The 13163-nt window shown below is 35.6% G+C and overlaps 2 protein-coding genes across 2 annotated transcripts; both read left to right on the top strand.

Moving 5' to 3' along the window:
- The first annotated feature begins 1124 nt into the window (after positions 1–1124).
- On the top strand, positions 1125–2549 carry LOC116166489. The gene has a single exon (XM_031481454.1). The coding sequence runs from the start codon at positions 1125–1127 to the stop codon at positions 2547–2549; it is 1425 nt and encodes a 474-aa protein (XP_031337314.1).
- A 6426-nt stretch (positions 2550–8975) lies between these two features.
- On the top strand, positions 8976–11368 carry LOC116166482 (transcription factor Adf-1-like). The gene is made up of 3 exons (XM_031481441.1): positions 8976–9363; positions 10532–11308; positions 11358–11368. The coding sequence occupies exons 1-3, from the start codon at positions 9225–9227 to the stop codon at positions 11366–11368; spliced, it is 927 nt and encodes a 308-aa protein (XP_031337301.1). The 5' UTR covers positions 8976–9224.
- Positions 11369–13163: the final 1795 nt, after the last annotated feature.

Raw genomic sequence — 13163 nt, 5'->3', positions numbered from 1 at the left:
AAATCTTTGATTTGTATACCGTAGTGCACATATATTTTTGGAAATTTGCATGAGAAATTTTGTTTATTTTTCATTTGCCTATTATATGTCAATTATATCTGTCATAGGTGATATATGAAGCAGTCTATTACGCCCAAGGGCATAATGAGAGGGCATAATGGATTGTCATCTCATTATGCCCTCAAACGGCCTGTCAAATTGATTGACGGAGTTATATTATGTCATCAAAAAGATAGAACTTGATTCGTATGGAGCACATTAATGTTGGGCAAACAATAATCATGACATTTGTATATTGGAAATGCATTCTTTGGAATGATGAGAAATAAAATGTTGTATGCACCTCAGGCATTACTCAATATTTAACCCTCGGGCGACTTACAATCCATCGGGCCGGAGGCCCTCGTGCTCTGTCGCCCTCGGCATAAATATCGCCTTAATGCCCTTGATGCATAAATAACTATTTTTGCACTTTTAATATTACTAAATTCCTTGCGTAAATAGTATATTGAAAGACAAGTGTTACAATGCGACCTGCGGAGCCACGAGTGTCCACAAGATAGGAGTATTACAATAAAGCATTGTAACACGTGTTTTTCATACTATTTTTTCTATTTCGGGGCTTTAATTTAATTAAAAAGTAATTATGAAAAACTACAGGAAACTTTAGAATTATATGTCTTAAGTTGGCAACACCATTTACGTTGACAAATTTTAAGTTGGCAGCGTAGATAAACACAACACTGACATTTGGAAACTTTAAATTCCGTGAATGTGTAATTTTTTATTCGTAGATAAATTTATTTATGGTGGATGTGTAAACTGCTGATTTGGAATGTATTAAGTTCTTCGTGTACCAAAAATCAAGGAAAACACATAAATTTTACGTACGTAATTTGATTTCACATCTGATGATTTGACGTTGACGTCTTGGCGAACTGCCAACTTAGAGATGAAAAGTTACCAAAAACAATGTTACAATGGAACTCATTGAAACACTGTTTTTGCCGAAAACAGTTGCACAAAATTCTCATTGTAACACCGAAATAGAAAAACAGATTTTGTATTGTACTTGAAAATTTGAAAATTTAGAGCTAGCAATAAGGGAATGTCAAGCGGGACATATGACCATATATAAGGCCTCTACAACATATAACATACCATACAGTACTATATACAGTCGCGTAAAAAATCTTCGAGGGGCCAAGAAAAACTGTAAAGGTCGATTAACTGCTTTAACGAGCAAACAAGAAGATGAATTGGCCGCAGGGTTGACTACTTTGGAAAAATGGGGATTCGGTCTTTCCAAAAAGGAAGTTCTGGAACAAGTAGCATTCTTTGTTAAAGAGTGTAAGCTGAAAACTCCTTTTAAAGATGGGATACCCGGAGATGACTGGTTCGCAGGCTTTAAAAAAAGGCACAATCTGAGCATTAAGGTACCCCAGTCGGTAGAGTATGCTAGAAAAAAAGCTACCGATCCATTTATTATTTATAATTACTTTCGTATTTTAAAAGAAACGCTCGAAGAGCTTGATCTAGAAAATAAGCCCGCACAAATATGGAACCTAGATGAGAGTAGCTTTTCAATCGAGCCTAGTAAAACAAAAGTGGTTGGTAAACGTGGGAAACCCTGTTCGAGAGTAACAAGTACGCCCGGCCGAGAAAATACAACAGTTTGCTTTTTGGCAAGTGCTGCAGGAGAAAAGGCACCCCCCTTAATCATTTTTAAAGGTGTCAATATATGGGACCAGTGGCAAGCTCCTGATAATGTATTCCCAGGAATGTCGTATGCTGCCAGTAAAAAGGGTTGGATGGACGCCGAAATCTTTTTAAATTATTTTAAACGTACCGTTATTCCAGCATTAGGTCCAGAAAGACCTCAACTCATTGTGTATGATGGACATAAAACGCATGTCACCACGGCCATAGTAAATTTGGCAAATGAACAAAATATAACTATTATTAAGTTGCCACCTCATACAACTCACCTGCTTCAGCCACTGGACCTGTCAGTATTTAAATCAATAAAAGATGCATGGGACATGAAGCTCGTAAAATGGCAAAGACATAATGTTGGCCGGCGACTACCAAAAGATATGTTTTCCAAATTTATTGCAGAAACTTGGTCAGATGCTAAGGCTACCGTCATTGTAAATGGGTTTAAAAAAGGCGGTATTTTTCCTTTTAACGACAAAGTGGTCCCTAGAGAGAAATTTGATAGTGAAGCTCTAAGAAGATGGGAAATTCAAAATTCAGCAGATCCTTTAATCGACTCAAATATCCCTCAAGATGTTCTCTTGAATACTAACACAGCGGAGAACACCACTGCCGTAGTTGAGAAGAGCAATTCCACAGATGCTACAAATACTAACCGTACAGCTTTAAACTTGCCAACTACGAGCACTTCATTTGAATCTCTTTTACTAAAATGTGTAACTCAGAATAAGCCACCAACGAAGTTTCCAAAAAAAAAATTGGCTCCTGGTGCTGAAGTAATAACTGCGCCAAAAAAAATGCTCTCGGAGACATTACCAATATTAACAAGATAGAAAAGAGAACAAAAAAAATGTCGACCTCTTCTAGCGAATCAGGTGATCTTTCATACCAAGACTCAGATAATTCAGATGAGTTTTTCACTGAATTATTGGAAAATGCAGTTATTGACAGTTATGAAGAATCTCAAAATTTAGACATTAACAAGTGGGTTTTGGTTCAGTTTGCAACAAAGAAACAAATTAAGCACTTTGTAGGAAAAATAACTGAGAAACTACAGTATGATGAATGGCTTATCAACTTTTTACGATACAGAAAGAACAAATTCATTTGGCCAGATGTTGAAGATGTATCAGTAGTTGAAAGTTCCAATATAATAAAAATTCTTCCTGAACCAAAAGAGACTAGACGAGGCGCTGGACTAACGTTTACAGTTCAATTTCAAGGTTTCAACCTCAATTAAACTTTTTTTTTTAATAAATTCGTTATTTTGTTTTATATTTTTATGTTTAACATATTTATGTTTCATTTTCTTGCCCATTTCTTTTATATCTAGGAATTTATTTTGGTTGATTTTATGTTCAAATTATATTTAAATATTTAAAACCTTGTATTAAGTTTATTTCTTAATAAAAAAATGAGTTATAAATACCAAATTACATAAAATTTTACATCTTTTTACAATAACCCCATACAACATAACCAATGATATATAGTGAGTACGTATAGCCCATTATCACATTTTCCCCGGACCCATGGGGCAAATGTATTATAGTGGCATTGTTTTAAAAAAAATAAAAAAACCCAAGAAGATAAGTATTGATAATTACTTTATTAATGAAAAATGGTAAATGGGATTATAAAGATTAAGCATAAATAATTTCAGATTTTTAAAAATTAAAATATGGTTACAAGATTCGCCCAAAAATCAACTGTTCTAATTTTACGATACAATTACCCCGGTTTACCTTATATCGATTATGTAAATTACAGGCTAAACTGAGTTATGAATGAGAAAAAAGTCTCCTGTTTTTATGTTGTTTGTCGATGTAGAGTTAATTGTAAAGGCTGACCGTGACATCTTATCTCTTTGTGATCGTAAAAAAACACATAAATACAAAATTCTACAGAACATCCACAAAGAAAGGAACTAATAAGTGCCCATGCAATATGCATATAGGTAGGTAAAGACGTAATGCCCGCTTTGATGTTAATTTGTATCTAGTTACGTACGCGAATTGAAATTCTTCCATATATTGTACGGATGGTTTTTTTTCAATTACCGACAATATAAATAATGGGCACAACGCGTGGCGGTGCATTGCGTGACCATGTTCCATAAAACTAAACACAGACCTCGATTTTGTACGATCAAAGTCTAGCATTGGCAGCTTATGATAAATAACGCTTTGAATTTTCAATAGAAAATAGTTTGTCAATATTTAGCTTATTGTTAAGTAAATTGTCTTTTCGCTTCCCTTGATTGTACCAACAGACTGAAAGGGTATTTTGGATTTCATTTTTATTGTATACAGCATCAAACGTTTTTAATTACTTAATTTGATCAAAATTAATGTAAAACTGAAAATCTAACCCTAAATTTTGTAACGGGACACGTTTTGACAATTTTTTTTCTTTTTATGGATAAATATAATATAATTAAATAATGTTTATATATATTCCAATTATTTAAGTTTCCACAACTGGACAAAAACGTGTGTATTATATGTATAGAAAATCAATCCATCCATTCATACCTAAGACGCTACCCGTCGTCGTCGTCGTCGTTCGTCTAATCGTTGTAGCTGCCACGCGGGCGGCTTGGGTTCGATTACCGATCGATCCAGAATTATTTTATATACAAGGTGTAGCATCTAAGACCCCTCGTATCATTACTTTACCATAAAAGATATCGAAAAAGTCTTAGACCGAAATTGTACACAGATACTGTCGCTATGTTTCTAAAATATTCTTGATCCCCAGGGGCGTATTGTATTCCAGTGGCGTGTCAAACTTACGTTTTTTTTTAATGGAATACCACATACTTTATTGTAGATTTGGAAAGGACTTCATTTTTTATGTAACATGTTTATTCTTTGTTGTTGTTGTTTGTGTCAGTGGAAATTTTGCATTTTCGGCTATCTAGAGCTACAATTTGTTTAGGGTACCTACATTTGAAATTTAATTTTTTCGATAAGTACTGAAGTGATCCTGCTGGGTAGATAGTGATTAATTCCGTATTCGAAATGTAAACCAGTGTTTCTAAGGAAAACAATATCGGCGTTGCCGATTTCGAAGTCATAAATTCTATCAATGCATATACTTTTTGGTTGTCAAACAAAAACATTAACAGAAATAAATACTTACACCGAGCGAAGCCAATTGCTTAATATAGAGTCGAAAGGAATAGTTAGTTTTTAACTTGTAAAGGAAGCGTTCGGGTGGCTCGTTATGGATATCCATTATGAGCGTTACTAAAAATATACATTAAGTGCGAACTCACTATCGGAATAATGCACTACAAGGTAAAATTCCTTTCAATTAAAATTAATTCATTGAATTAGAGACATAGTATTTGCAAGTACCCTTTATAATCATAATATAAATGTTCGCAGTGGATCGTAATGCGGCGACAGACACAATTAATCTAGACGTTGCAATGTTACGTTGCACTTTATTGGGATTAATTAAAATTAAGCCGTTCGGAATTATGGTCCCGGCTGTCAATTATCGGTCATTGAATTAAGTAGCTCACGTAATTTATATTAAATTTCACTGGAGGGATTAGAGATCTCCTTTTGCTTGCTTTTTTTATTATTTATTCATTCATAAAGATCTTTTAATTAATTTTGAACTGTTGTAAAGATTAACTACAGGTGACACCCGGAAAGAGCCTCGACTTTGGTTCTGTAAATCACAGAACATTTTACTGCAACTGTTACTGTGTCCAAAAATGGACCTTCAAATTTTGGTTCTGTAAAATGCAGGACATTGCATCCCCTAATACCAGTTCCATGTTCCCGTAAAGTTTCGGTCTCGAGTACTGTCATTTATCGCTTGTACGTAAGTAGACCGAAGATTAAGGGCTCAGTAAACGAAAATTAGTGAGCGAACCCTCACTCCATACCGCACGAGAAACATAACAAGGCACACAAAGCGTCGGGTTAGTTTATCGAAGTGGTGCAAGTAGTGTAGACTCTACCTAAATAAGTGACAGAAAACTCCGAACCATTGCCTGCGTTCAGCAGCCTGAAGCGCTTCAAGTGTACGCTTAGCGATCACAAGTAGCGCTCCTGATTTAGCTTTCTATAAAATGGTAGTAATTTAATAAAGGTAAATTAAATTTTAATAAAACCACAGAAAGCTTCGGGGTTGTGGTGTGCACGGGTAACTACCTTTGAGCTTTGAGTGAAATTTAATTAGAAAGATAGTGAAATAATGAAAAAACATATTTCGCGCAGTTTTGACACATTTGACGTGCAACGAAAAACTTTACGAACCTTTTGTGAAAAATTGAATTTATAAATGAAATTCTCCACGTCTTTTATATATAGCAAACAGGATTTAAAGCTTGCTGTCATCAACCCAAGTTGGAAAGTGGGCAAGCTATAACGAATAAATATTGATTTTGTATTTATTACTTTTTACAGCGCACATAAACGAATTAACAGTGAGACGAAATGATCTGATAGTGTTTTTGAAAAATATGCAAATTGACTTAAGGTAATAGGAAACGTGACAGCGAAGTACAGAATTTTTGCGATGAATAAATACGCAAAATGTAAAACTTGTTTACTTCGCACACAATAATCCTATCAAATGGCTGTATGGCTTGTCCCTTAGCAAATAAACACAGAGTAGTTATTTGTTTCATTGTTTTACGAAAAATACGTATTTTCGGGACAAGGAATGGTGTGGCTAGCAGAGTTATCCAGCAACCTTCCGAGTTTTAGATGCACAAGCGTAATTGAATGACGAAGTTGCAGGCGTTCTCCTCAAGCAATTCAAGTCGAGAAAGTGTTTTCAATTGCACATTTTCAGCTAAATGTCGACAGCCTTATTTCCCGTCGTCTACTTCTTTCTCTCATACACTCCTTCCCTTCATTCTTTTTGCTGCGATGTACCGGGTTACCTATTATAAATGATTCATCGGGTTTCATAATGCTATATTTGTTCAAATATTGCACTTTAAACAATCATTGATACATCAAAAGAAACGGAAACTACAACTTTCCTCCCCAAATTACAATTGTTCGATATGTGCCGCATTTGTCATACGACACACATCGAACCAGTAATGTAGTTCAGACCACACATTCTGTCACATGTCCATGTCTGTTAACACAGCAGAACCGATGCGTCTCTTAAGTTCGTCAAGTGTTCATGGCAGTGGTGATCCTTAATATACTCTCTAAGGTAGGTTTTACAAGGCGTTAGATCGGGAGACAGAGCTGAGTCATTTGCAGGGGTATGCCCGATCCAGCGATGTGGAAGTTCCTCATTCAGTGACTTCTTTTGGGGATGCAAAAAATGGTGACAAAACTAATGCTTCAAACCCGAGCATTCTACGATGATTCCTTTGAGAGTTATACTCAAAAAACCTTTGCAGCCTGCCGACCAACCAACCGAACAGCCAAAGTCAATATATAAGCGCTACTTTTTTTCAAAAACGCGCTAGAAAAGAGCACACGAAAAGGATGCAAACGCGATGCGAATTTCGCTGGGCTTTGAGCACTTCTTAAAAGATCGGTAAACAATTTTCGCATGCTTGACGGAAAATGCGTCAAGATCTCAGATGGAAAATACGTCCTGTTCTGTGTTAAGAAAAAGAAACACAAAACAATAGAAGGAATCCAAAACAAACCAGTTTTTAATTATGGACAAATAAATAATTGACCGGAATTAATAATCGTTTAAGATATAACATCCAAATTACAGTGAATTCTGTAAGAGGCCAACAAAAATGTTCCTGTGGGAATTTAGTGTTTAGTAACAAACAACAAATTAATATGACTTTTGGCAAAGTATATTAGGCATAAAGGATTTTTTGTTTAATATTTGCTTTGAGCGTTGATTCACTCAACGCTTTGAGCTAGGAAGCTGCTTTGTTAAGGATTTGGCAACTGGTTTTAATTAGAGTGTTAATTTCAATTCAAAATTGGATAGTGATTTCATTAGACTTTATGGAACTTGATTGAGGCCTTCGGCTCATTTAAATTTATAAAAGTTTTAAGTCAATGTTAGGAATATTATGTTTCTGTCAAAATACAGTCGTAACCTGAGATAAACTAAACAAAAACCGAAATAGTTTAGGTAGTAGCAAGCTATATTTATCGATGTTTTCGTTCTTGTTAGACGATTAATGCGGAGACTTCACCTATAAGGTCTCGTCCAGACAATTCATTTTGCCTTTGCGGGTAGTTTTCTCTGACAAAGCGTATTTGAGATATTCGCTCGTAAATGCAACCGTAATCCCACAATTCTATTTTACAACGATAAGAACGATGCGAACGAGGATTATCACAACGAATTTTTTTTAAGTCACTACATTTAATTCCATTTCTATGTGAAGAGCACGTCTCCAATTCTAAAATGTTCCCTCGCGTAAATTTTATCGTTCGTAAATGAATGAACTGGCTACAAATTAGGCTAACTTCAAAATTTTAATGTAAAATTGAGCCTGCTCGCGAAATTAGCACGTCTGCCTTGCGGCGTGGCGCTTGAATTTTAACCGCAATATTTTCGCCAATACACGGAATAACCACCTTTTTCACACTCAAGGAGTACGCGATTACTCGTTCAACCTTCAACCGCCTGTCCAAAATCCCCTCACACACGATCCAACCAATGCTTATCTCACAGTGCTCATCTTTTATTGTTATCGCCTTTTATTTCCAGACCACCTTTTGATTTTGTTCGCTATAAAGTGATCCATGTGATCTTTCAATGCTTTGGTACCAAAATATAAATTCAAAACGGGTAAAGGGGCCTTCCGTTACACATATTAAATCCATTGAAAAATTGCTTAATCGACGAATGGATGAATCGGCTCTAAAAAAACCATAGATAAATCTTTAAAATAGTCGGTTTACGATAAAGCGTTAAATCTAAAAATAACAGCTTAATTAAGATAAAAAACGGAATGGAGAACAATCCAATATATTTTTAGAATCCTCAAAGAATTCTTGAAAAGTCATAACTGATTTCACGTGGTAATCGAAAGTTTAAGGGTAAGAACATGCCGAAGATGCTCTACTGCGATACCTCGCTACCTTGCACCATCGCCGCTTACAACGATACATGGATGTCAAATCAAACCTATATTTTAGAATCCTCAAAGAATTCTTGAAAAGTCATAACTGATTTCACGTGGTAATCGAAAGTTTAAGGGTAAGAACATGCCGAAGATGCTCTACTGCGATACCTCGCTACCTTGCACCATCGCCGCTTACAACGATACATGGATGTCAAATCAAACCTATATTTTAGAACGTTGGTGTTCATACCGAAAGATGCTTTACTGCGATACCTCGCGGTCTACATGGAGGTTTTGCGCGATGCCTGCGGAGAAACAAAATAGTTTGTTTTTCCTTGCGGTCTACATCGATGTAGCGATGTGGACTCGGCTCTGATTGGTTGAATTAGCTTACGCCACCTCAAGCGGTAGCGTATACACGCGTTACTTCGGTGTAGTGTTTTGGCGTGTTTACTATTTGTACTTTGCTTAAGAAATGGATGTTAAAAAGCACAATTTAATTGAATTAGTTTTTAATGTTCCTCCGTTGTGGGATAAGCGGCACAAGCAACACCATAATAGGTATACTCTGGCCAAGGAATGGAAGAAGATTGGAGCTGAACTCGAGATGACCGGTAAGTTTTACTTATGTAATTATTTATTTATTTATTTATTCTAAAAAGAAGATGTAGGTCTTAAGTTAATTCTATTATATTAAAAAAGAGTATAATGAATACAAATTATAATTATCATTATTTATTAGTAATCAGTTATTAAGCATTAAGGGAAAAATATTCAGCGAATGTATCTCGTACTGTTTTCGCGTTCCGCGTTGAAGGATTGTTTGCTCTATTACGTCGGAGCATACACTGGGAAGGAATTTGTGGGACGTCCATGCCATTGAAACTGTGATGGCCCTCCTTATCAATTATTGTGTTGTGAAGAATGCATATCGTCTTGATCACAGTATCTACTGCTGTTTCTTTGATTTCAATAACCCCCGACAACAATCGCCATTTTGAAAAAATAACGCCAAATGCACATTCGACAGTTTTGCGAGCCCGTGACAATCGCTTGTTAAAATTTTCGTGCGTTGCTGTCAGTGAGGTACCTGAATAAGGTTTCATTAGATTTTCCTTCAAAGGGTAGACTTCATCGGCGATGAACACATATGGTAGAGTAGGTATAGTCACTACTGGGGAGTTTCCTGTGCGATGGTATTCCCAATTTATTATTTTCCAACAGTTTCGATAAGGTAGATGCACTGAAGGTACCTCCATCACTCTGCTTTCCGTAACCTCCTACGTCGATAGATATGAACCTGTAGTGACCGTCAACTAATCCTTGCAAAACTATTGAAAAATACGATTTGTAGTTGAGCCGGAGTGAGCTGGGCACTTTATTCTGACATGTTTCCCAGAACCAATGCAATTGGGAAAATCCCACAGTCTTTCAAACTCCTCTGCAGCACATAAAAAGTACGACGTTGTAGGTGCTCTCATGTGAATAGGTTGTAGTGTTGTCCCAAGAATGTTGCATACTTGGTAAACGATTTTGCTAACGGTAGAAGCTCCCATTCTAAAAGAAAAAGCCAATGTTCTGAAGCTGCTTCCCGTAGCGAGATACCTGCAAATTAATCAAAACGAAGTGTTATAAACAATTTCAAATTTTTACAATGAGATAAAGTTCGTTCGATAAATCTTAAGTTAGTTTTATTATACTTACTTTTAGTTTTATTTATTATATTTTTATGTTCACATTTCCAATTTCTACGAATTTTGTTAATTTATTAAATTGTTACAGTTACGGAGGTAAAATCTCGGTGGAAAAACCTTAGACAGGAGTTCGGTAAACAATTTAAAAAGTACCAGGGAAGGTCTGGTGATGGAGCACCGGAGGAAGCTGCAAGTCAATGGCCGTTCTTCCAAAAATTACAATTTTTAAAAGATCAATTTACCCCCCGGAATTCATCGGGAAATTTAACACGGCCTGAAAATACTGAAGAAACTGAAAATACTCAAAATACTGAAAATACTGAAGAGGTCAGTGACAGTGACGATGTCGATGAGGAGCGAGATATCCGTCAGGAGAGTGTGGATAGTGTATTCAGTTCACACGGTCTGGAGTCTACTTCTGATCGACAGCCCTTTCTTCAAACGCCGACATCTTTATCCAGTGAGCCTCAGTCAGTCTCAAGAACTGGATACAGAAAACGATTAACAGCACAAGCTATAATTGGAAAAGAATTGCTGTCTCTAGAAACACAGAAACTAGAGTTGGCAAAAAAAAGAAAAATTCAAAACGTTAATGACGAAGATATTGGTTTTTTTAATTCACTATTACCAACTGTGAAAAAACTGACTGATAAAGATAAATTCATTTTTCGAATGAAGGTGCAGAAGACACTCTTCGAACTTGCATTTCCAGAAACGGAAAATCCAAAAGTGTCAAATGCAAAACCTTCTACTACCGTACAAACGTCTACTTCGCGGCATAATCAAATTACTCAGGAAGAAACAATAATTCAACAGGAATCTGATCAACAGATTATACAATATTGGAACTTTAATCCTTTTTTAAGTATTTTTTTTAAGTTTAGTATTTTTGTATTTGTTTAGTTTCAATACAGTTATTTTGTAATAAATACCTACGCATACTTTGATTGTTGTTTCATGTACTAAATTGCAAAAGGACGTTATTTGATAAAGTTCAACTTACCTTAAAGTCAGCACCAGTCTTTCCTCAGCCAGAATTGGATTGGTATGTAAGTTGTTATATTGCAAGACATCCAGTTCAGACTCAATTTTATTGAGTATATAATTAAATGTTTCAATTGACATTCTCGTGTAACTGTAAAATTTTTCTTCGTCTTTCTTCAGTTCTTGGAAAAGATGGTGATATTCCCCAAGCTCTTGCCTCTTTTCATTCACCGGGTGTGCACTGTACCTCCGGTTTGATAAGCTGCCTAAAATCCACCACTTTACCGCTGATGACATAAATTCACACTTACTGTCACTAGAGAACATTGTTTCGTGGGAACCGTTAACAAATAAATGAAAATCTCGAAAAATGGAGTGGGAGATTACATCGCTGTATCGACCGCGATGGTGAACGGGTATGAACACCCAACATCCATGTTAAACATCGAGGTATCGCAGTGAAGGTGCAAGGTAGCGAGGTATCGCAGTAGAGCATCTTCGGCATGTTCTTACCCTAAGGAATCTAGGAGTGAAGAATCGTCAGAGAATTCTTTGACGAATCATGAAAGAATCCACAAAGATTAGTCAAAGGGCGTTGTTTTTTAAGTGAGTAGAATGTAAGATCAGTACTAAATATATATTATAACCATGACGTCTTAAAAATTCGCGAAACGATAAACAACCAAAGTTTCCATTATAAAAAAAGTTAAAATGTACGTTTTCATCTTTGAGACTAATATGTTTCTATAAGCTTCTTGTTAAAAATTGTATTTTACATGCTCAGCCTAATTATGTACATATTACTCCCAATTATGGAAGTTTCATTTTGTTCAGGCAGTTGTAGAGTTTCTGATATTAATAATGCTACGATTCTACGAATAGTACTGTAAAAAGCGATGCGAAAGATATTTTTCTTTGTGTAATCTTTATCTGTGCTGAAATTAAAAATTGTTGAATGGGCTCAGAAAGCAAAGTTTATTCTGTAAGCAGCAAATTCAATCATTTGTTGAAGTGTGCGAATATGTGATAAGAATCGGTACTTTTTATATGACAAAAAATTAATATTTCAGATATGAGATGTTATTAAAAGCTCTCAATGACAAATAAAAGGAATATCTTTCATACACTCGGAAAACAAATTCCATTGTGTAGAAAAGGTTTATAAGGCTCACACAGAACGTTAATTTAGATGTAAATGTACGAGTGCATTCAAAAGGGATGTGAACTATATTCTCATAACTTCCCAAGATCTCACTAATTAGGAAAAGTACAAATTTGCCGTAATCTATTCGAAACTGCGTCACGCACCCTTCAAAGTCTCCATTTAGCTTTATTCCCCAGCTGGTAATTAAACAACTATCTATACATATAAGATATCCCCATTGAGTCTCGAAGACTGTGTAGTATGTATACCCTTTTGTTTTATAGGCGTACTTGTCGTTCTGTCTACATCTTAGTATGTAATCTCTTGCGTAAAAAATGTAACCTTTGTTTCATGCCCCTCCCTTTCAACGACGTTCTGCACATTTTCGCCGAAGGTCAAGCTTTTGAAAAATCGCGCGCGCCACCGACTTATTATTCTAGAAAAATTGCTTTGAAATCTTTACCTGCTGAGCTTTATTTAGTTCTTTTCTTTTAACTTAATGACTTCTGTTTATTTTCTGTATAGGTACCTTCTATGCAAAGCATTTTGTATGTATTTAAAATACACCTCAAACCAAATCCCTATTAAGTAC

Source organism: Photinus pyralis, unplaced genomic scaffold, assembly GCF_008802855.1.
Source record: "Photinus pyralis isolate 1611_PpyrPB1 unplaced genomic scaffold, Ppyr1.3 Ppyr1.4_LG1, whole genome shotgun sequence".
Lineage (NCBI taxonomy): Eukaryota > Metazoa > Arthropoda > Insecta > Coleoptera > Lampyridae > Photinus > Photinus pyralis.
This window is presented reverse-complemented; position numbering and strand designations above follow the sequence as displayed.